Here is a 6,847-nt window from a genome sequence, read left to right on the forward strand (position 1 = left end):
TATAACAAAAAAACACACCAAGGGGGGGGGGGGGGGAAGGTAAATTAACAGAGAATGGAACCAATCCATATTAAACGATGTGGAGACTTTAGCAATGATACCTGGTGATCAGCATCTCCATATATACATTTTTTTTTACACTATAAAATACTTAACCTTGACCAGAGTACAAAATACTTAGCCTTCATTATAGTACAAAATACTTAAGCTTGACCATAGTACAAGAAAACATTTCCTGAAATACTTTGAGTGTAGTCAAAGCATATATCTAGGAAAACAAGTCACAGATGGGTTTCCAACTATTACAACACCCTAAGGCCCATGGTACCCTTGTGAGTTGTAATGCACTTAATTCCTTAGACAGAAGCTGTTCTGACTTTGGGGAGTAGGGAGTGAAATATTTTGCTTTAAGAATAAAAAGAAAGAAAAGTGGAAGAATATGAACCAGCATATGTATAGTGTGTACCTCCTAGTGAGGCTAAGATCCAACATAGGGAACTATTATACAGAAGAGGGGTATTTGCTTGTGGCGTACAGCTGTCTTTTACATCATGTCCAACGTCCGATAGGAAGGTGATATGCCCAGGAGGTCTCCTGGCACCTAAACCACGCTTGCTCTGAACTAATGCTACTAATCTCCTTACCTCTTTATGTTTCTCCATGGTGGCATACAGTTTTTGGCTCAGATCATTGCACACGTTGGGCATGCTGGTTTTCTTCTTGTTGGCCCGGCTCATGCTGCTCTTATTCTTGTTGGTCTTCTTGCTATTTTTCTTTTTGGCGTTCTTGGTCTCTCCTGGGCAGCCCTACAAACAAGTTAAACGACCGTTAGATTTGTGTGCTCCAAACAATGCAACCTTAAATATGAACATCCCCTCTGAAATAAAAATATAGTCTGTGTGCTCTATAAAGGATATTAGAAAAAGATATTAATGTAAATTCACCTCGGGGATCTCACAAGCTGCTGTACACTCTTCTTTTTTCCTCTCCTCTTCTTCCTGTTCCAGCTCCTTGATGCTTTCCTCCAGCACATTAGGCCAAAAGTCACCTTCAAAATATGGAAGCTCCTTGGCAGTAGTTAGTCTGTCCTCTGTCGCTTGTTTAAATATGTCCTGCGAAGGAAGACATAAAAGAAGTTTTAGTTAGACATGATTAATTTACCGATCCAAAGCTTTAAAGAATTTTAACAGGCATGTTCCAAGTTCCCTCCCCTCCACTAGAGCATGTCCCAGACTTTTTTTTCTTTTGCTTTACTCCTGTAGTGAGAAACCGCTTATTACTCCATTGACATCACCAGGCTACATCTCTCACAAAGTGGGGGGAGGTTCTTGAGATTCAAGGCAGCAGCATTGTTTTTGCTGAGAAAGAAATCGATTTATGTATGTGGAAATGGCCAGAGAGGAGGGGATGGGTACTGTAGTCCACCCGAGGAGATATCAGCAATGGCTGACAATGCTGTGGGGATTTCAGTGCAGCAGGGTGTCAGCCAAAAGGGATTTAGGAGCTCAATGCATTTTTGGCAGGATCATTAGGTATTTCTCTGTACTTGCAGACTTTCTAAAGGGAAAAAAAACGACTGAAAATTGTGCATGTATTGCAGAGATTCACGGCATGTGTATTTTTACATTTTGTCGAGACATACACAAACCATATTTACGTACTTTGTAGTCATGTATGATACGCTCTGCAAAAGCTTTGTCCAGCATCTTCTTGTACCACTCCTGTAAACGCTTGGGTTTAGGGATTTTCTGGTCAGGTGGGTGGCAGTGGAAAATGTAGTCATCTCCTTCACTTGGTGGGCAGGCCCAAATGTGCCCCGTCACATACCTGAATGGACAAGGATATACAGAATTAAATTCACAGATCTATATAACCGATCTTTTAACATTACATATCTAAATGCTCAGCTGCTTATCCAGCTTTGCTTAAATATAAGACTTCACCAATTAGGTGCTGTGATTTTAAACATAAACCTTTTTAAAGATACAACAGAACAGAGATTTACCCAAGCTTCTTCACATATTCCAAGTACCCGATGAGAATCTCATGGTAGACTGCTGTACGGAGGCTTCGCGGTCGGAAGAAGTGAATACTGTCCAGATATGAGATGTAAACACGTCTGGCGAAAGACACAGATATAAGTTTCACTACACATATAAATAAAATTGCTGAAAATTATGCAGATCAGTAAACATTATAAAAATGTGTCAGGGACAGTTATCTGTGTTTTTCCAGCTGTACGATGCAAAAAGATACAGCACTATTATTAATGTTAAAAACGAAAAAATGTTAAAAAATGTTTTAATGTTAAAAAAAAAAAAAAAAAAGAAGGTGTATGACCTTTCTGCCTACAGGGATAAGAAATAGCTCATATGTACGCCAGAATGTACAAGGTCCAGAAAGTTAGCTGGCGTTATTTAAGAGCAGCAAAGTATGATCACCTGGTATTGGGAAGAGGGCAATCTGATCCATATTCCTGAACATGCATGCCAAAGAAGCACACCTCCGCTCCATCAATCTCCTCGAAGGCAAAAAGTGCCTTCGTGCGGTACGGGAAGGACTCCGGCATTTCGCCCGTGTCAACGAACCTGATGAGAACATTAGGATTAGAACCAAGTTCAATTTTTTTTTGTGTGTGTCTGCACAAGGCGATTTTGTACATTTCAGACGCAAGTATTTTTTATTTTTTTAGCGAATAAAAAGCTAATTACTAGACAATAAAAAGCATGAAAACCCAAGCTTTTCAGGCGCCCGCCCAGGGGAAGTCTATTAGGGCTAAAATGCTCAACTCTGCCTCCACAAAAAGCTTTTTCAAGCTACATGTGTTTTGCTACAATTTTCTTGCTTAGTGAGGTTCAGCAATCTTGGCCAATGCTTGATTACAAGTGCGTTCTGTATGCAAAGTTAATTCGGTGCTGAAGTGTACCTGGATTTCATGCCAGGCTTGATCTCCACAATCTTATCAGAACTGGCTACTACCCTGACCGACACCTCTCCAGACTCTGGGTGGTTCTGCCGCCTCAGAAACTTGTTCACGCGATCCTCAAGGTGATTTCCTAGTCGGGTCGTTTGAAGCCCTGGAGAAAAGATTAAAGTTAAAACGATGGAAACTAGAAGCAACTAAACCTCTGCAAGCAAAGTCAGACCTTATTCTTAATATTATTATAATTAATAATATTAATATAATAATAATAATATTCTTATTATAAAAACAGCTACTCACTCTTTGCACAGAATTTATTTTCTTTACGAGTCCGTCCAGTTTTCTTTAAACAGTTATCACAAACAAATCTATAATAAAAAGAATGATTTAATTGTTTTTATTGTGTGGAATCATTTTAGCCTTTTTGTTGCAAGATAATCAAGATGAGACACAGAAGCTTATTTTATCTTAGGCTACCACAACACCAACAATGTAACCAAACTAAGTAACCAATCTGTTTAAGGTTTGTGTGAACCATAGTAGGATCTTTGTGCTTACTTTACCTGCCGACTGCCTGTTTATGGGCCTTGTAGATGATGTACAGAATACTCTACTCACATGCTAAGTGCAAGATTAGAAGAGATCAACTTACCCAGATGGCCATATGATATCATAATGAAGGACGCAGATCTGATGCATCTTCCTGCCGCATTCTTTGCAATCTACAAACCTGATGGAACGAGAGAAAACATATACCTCATAAACTTGTGAAAATGTTAACATTGACACCACTCTGTGAAACAGTAAGCGTGTGCAGATGCATACTCAACACATGAATGATAAAAAGGCCCAATGATGAAAAGGACAGAAATGGAAAAGAATTTACAAACGTGGCTAAGAGTAGACATAACAGTACTACTTGTCAAGAGCAATTAAAAGACTACTACTTACGGCTCAGGGTCCAGCATGTCATTTTTCTTTTTTTCAAACTGGTCTTTAGAGATCGTTCTGTGTAAAGAGAGATTAATATTATAGCTATGGTCCAATTACAGCTCCCAATCCGCCAAAAAACTAAAGCGGTGGGCTTGGATAAGCTGCATCATTAAGCTTAAGGACTTCTTCAGGACAGAGTGTGACCACTTACGTTTGAGGCTGGGAAGGATCCTCTCCTAATGTCACATTATCCCCTTGAATCTCTGTGAAACACTTTTCACAGAAGTGATACCTAATGGAACAAAAAAGGAATGTTAACACATGAGCCTTTTAACTGGCTGGAGCTGCCCTAACAGCTAGCAGATTCCAACATTTTGACAACTGTTACTTTTAAGTGATGCTTTGCATCCTATAGGATTGTGAGGCTCCTATGACACACTTAAAAAAACAAAAATAATAAAGGGTATAAAAAAAAACCCAAAACAAGATCCTTGATCAATTACTACCTACCATCTAAAAGTATTATGTATGTAAGTAATGTAAAAGAAAATGTCAAGTGCATACAGCGGACTTCTATGCAGAAAGGATAATCTATCTGAATTACATTTCAGAATGAACAACTTTACTTGCACTATAAACACTTTAAGAAAATTAAACAAAAAAATTATAGAGGTGAAAGAATACTGAACTGAGCAGTTTATTGGAATTTAATGGGATTTTAGGCATACAGCATGAAAAAACAAAAAAACATAAGAGCCACGCTACCATATACAGACGGGACAGATTGACATTGATTAGCAGACATCTTAACCTTTCTGGCTTTAACTTACAGCTCCATAGCCATTATTTCCCCACTTGACCTCTAGCTACATACTCTTATATGTGCTCCTCTCAAGAATGAATTTGCTGCATATTAGCTGCTATAAGGTTATTCAGGGTTAGAGGTTATGTACAAATTCCTAAATGTTGACACCTTGATATATCATAAAAGTATATTCATCTTTTATAAACTTGTGTGGTTGGTGTTTGAGGTATACTGTAATTTTCCTTGAAACACGTTAACTTCAGAAACAGGTTTATATATCTTGATCTGTCTATAAGAACACAAGCTGAAGGTTACCTGTTCTGATAGCTGAAGTAGGCAGCATCACGAGGGATGGTACACAGCTGCTTCCCATAACAGCATAACGTCTGTGGTGAAAACTCAAACTGCCAGCAAAAAATAGAGAAAATATTAGTCCCAAGCCCCCCTACAATGCAGTTAAAGAAAATGTGTATTTCTATATATCCGGCAATTACCTTTCGGCCACAGCAGTAACCAAGAGACTGCATGACAGGATCAATCTCTTGCTCAAACACCTCTGCAAGTTTGGTGCAGTACTTGTAAACCCGGGAGGTCTTGCGGTTATATAACCAGGCATTGTTAAACATCAGCCATACGTCATCCACATACTGCCAAGGCTCTTGGTATTGCCCTGTGTCAAGCTTCCTCTTGACGGTGGATAGGTCCATGGGGTTTTTCACAATATCAAAGTAATCCTGTAATGCATGGAGAAATCTGCCATCAGCATATTGTAGTCCTAGAGCAGAGCAGTCCTACCCAAGATAACATGGACTATAGTGACACGTACAGGAAAAGAAGATGAACTTCCCTGCCAAGCTACAGAAACACCCCAAAAGGCAGGCAACTAGATACTGCATGGCCGTCACTTAATAATACTTATTACAGACACAGTCTACTCACAGGGATTCCCAGTAACTGTGGATCAACAGGCTGTCTAAAAGGCAGAGACTCTGGATCTTGTCGATATAGTGCTTCTAAAGTGGGCATCAGGGCCTGACGCAGCTCTTCTGGCTTAAATACTGAAATAAAAATACAGAATTAAGGGTCAAATTTTACTTTCTGCCATTGTTTTTGCCAATTTGCTATAGAAGTACAACAAAGCCCAGCAATGACATACTCTTCTTGCGCGGCTGAGAAGGTGAAGTGGATGGAGGGGTAGTGCTGTTGCTGTTGGCTTCCTCCTCTTCTTTAGGCTCCGTTTTCACCTCTGGCTTCTTCTCCTCAACCTCCATGGCTTCTGATTTTACCTCCGTACCCTCAGATGGGGCTTCCTTTATTTGTGGAGGATCCTCCTCCTTCACCTGCCACAACAGATTAAGATGTGCATCAGGTGCCAAGTAACTAATGGGTTAGCATTAAAAGGTGATCATGCCAACACGCAATTAAAAAATGGACATCAATTACTGCCTCTGTTACTAGGTTCTTTTTTCCCCCTCACCAGACTTGCTACACAATACCCAATGCACAAGTACAAAAACTGCATGATCTATTGTGAATACACGCTCCTGTGTAGCAGGTCTGATTCAGTATTACTACAAAAGAGATCAGTTTGGTATTCCCATGTTTCTGACAAACAGTAGATTTTAACAGTAGCTCCCATGTGTGGCCACTCCAATTTCTCCTCCGCATAGCAAGCAGATCAGAACATTGACAAATGGTAACTTGATGTACTAAAGAGAATGGTACGGGCATAGGCTAGTTGATTTCAACAACTCTACATTATAAATATATCATCATTTCTATTTACAAAGGAGTTTTTTTTCAAGATATTTTTTTTCAAGATATGCATACAGTACACGATCTGTTGAGACAGAACATGACATAAAAAATGACAGAAGTCAATTGCTTCAAAGTAGTATTAAAGGCTTGGTAGTTTTTGCCTTAATGCAATTTCTGCATTAAGACGGTAAAAACTCTAAGCGCTTTACTAACATCCCCGCCCCCCCACACTTAGCTGCAGCCGCTCGTCTCCTCTACTGCGACCGGGAAGATACACGGGTTCCGAGGGTACTGAGGGCAGAGAAGCCATAGGCTGTGCGTCTCTATGGACGCAGACAGCTAGGTGCGGGCACGGCCGTGACCGTGCATGCACGGGTGCCTCCACAGTAGTTGGCTAGCTGATGTAGGCACCTGTACAGGTGTGTGGG

At 40.1% G+C, this 6,847-nt stretch overlaps 1 protein-coding gene across 1 annotated transcript in view; it reads right to left on the minus strand.

The window, feature by feature from the left end:
- Positions 1-6,847, minus strand: part of CREBBP (CREB binding protein) — a 72,334-nt gene that overhangs the window by 4,033 nt on the left and 61,454 nt on the right. Inside the window, exons 16-29 of the mRNA XM_018561498.1 lie at positions 5,818-6,001; positions 5,601-5,719; positions 5,156-5,395; positions 4,977-5,065; positions 4,068-4,148; positions 3,875-3,931; positions 3,576-3,653; positions 3,224-3,291; positions 2,927-3,077; positions 2,442-2,588; positions 2,006-2,119; positions 1,662-1,827; positions 945-1,112; positions 645-806 (exon numbers count right to left, since the gene is read on the minus strand). Coding sequence (XP_018417000.1) covers positions 645-806; positions 945-1,112; positions 1,662-1,827; positions 2,006-2,119; positions 2,442-2,588; positions 2,927-3,077; positions 3,224-3,291; positions 3,576-3,653; positions 3,875-3,931; positions 4,068-4,148; positions 4,977-5,065; positions 5,156-5,395; positions 5,601-5,719; positions 5,818-6,001 — 1,824 coding nt within the window. The remainder of the gene's footprint in view (positions 1-644; positions 807-944; positions 1,113-1,661; positions 1,828-2,005; positions 2,120-2,441; positions 2,589-2,926; positions 3,078-3,223; positions 3,292-3,575; positions 3,654-3,874; positions 3,932-4,067; positions 4,149-4,976; positions 5,066-5,155; positions 5,396-5,600; positions 5,720-5,817; positions 6,002-6,847) is intronic.

This window comes from Nanorana parkeri, unplaced genomic scaffold (genome assembly GCF_000935625.1).
Source record: "Nanorana parkeri isolate BGI_ZX_2015 unplaced genomic scaffold, ASM93562v1 scaffold19, whole genome shotgun sequence".
In the NCBI taxonomy this organism is placed as follows: Eukaryota; Metazoa; Chordata; class Amphibia; order Anura; family Dicroglossidae; genus Nanorana; species Nanorana parkeri.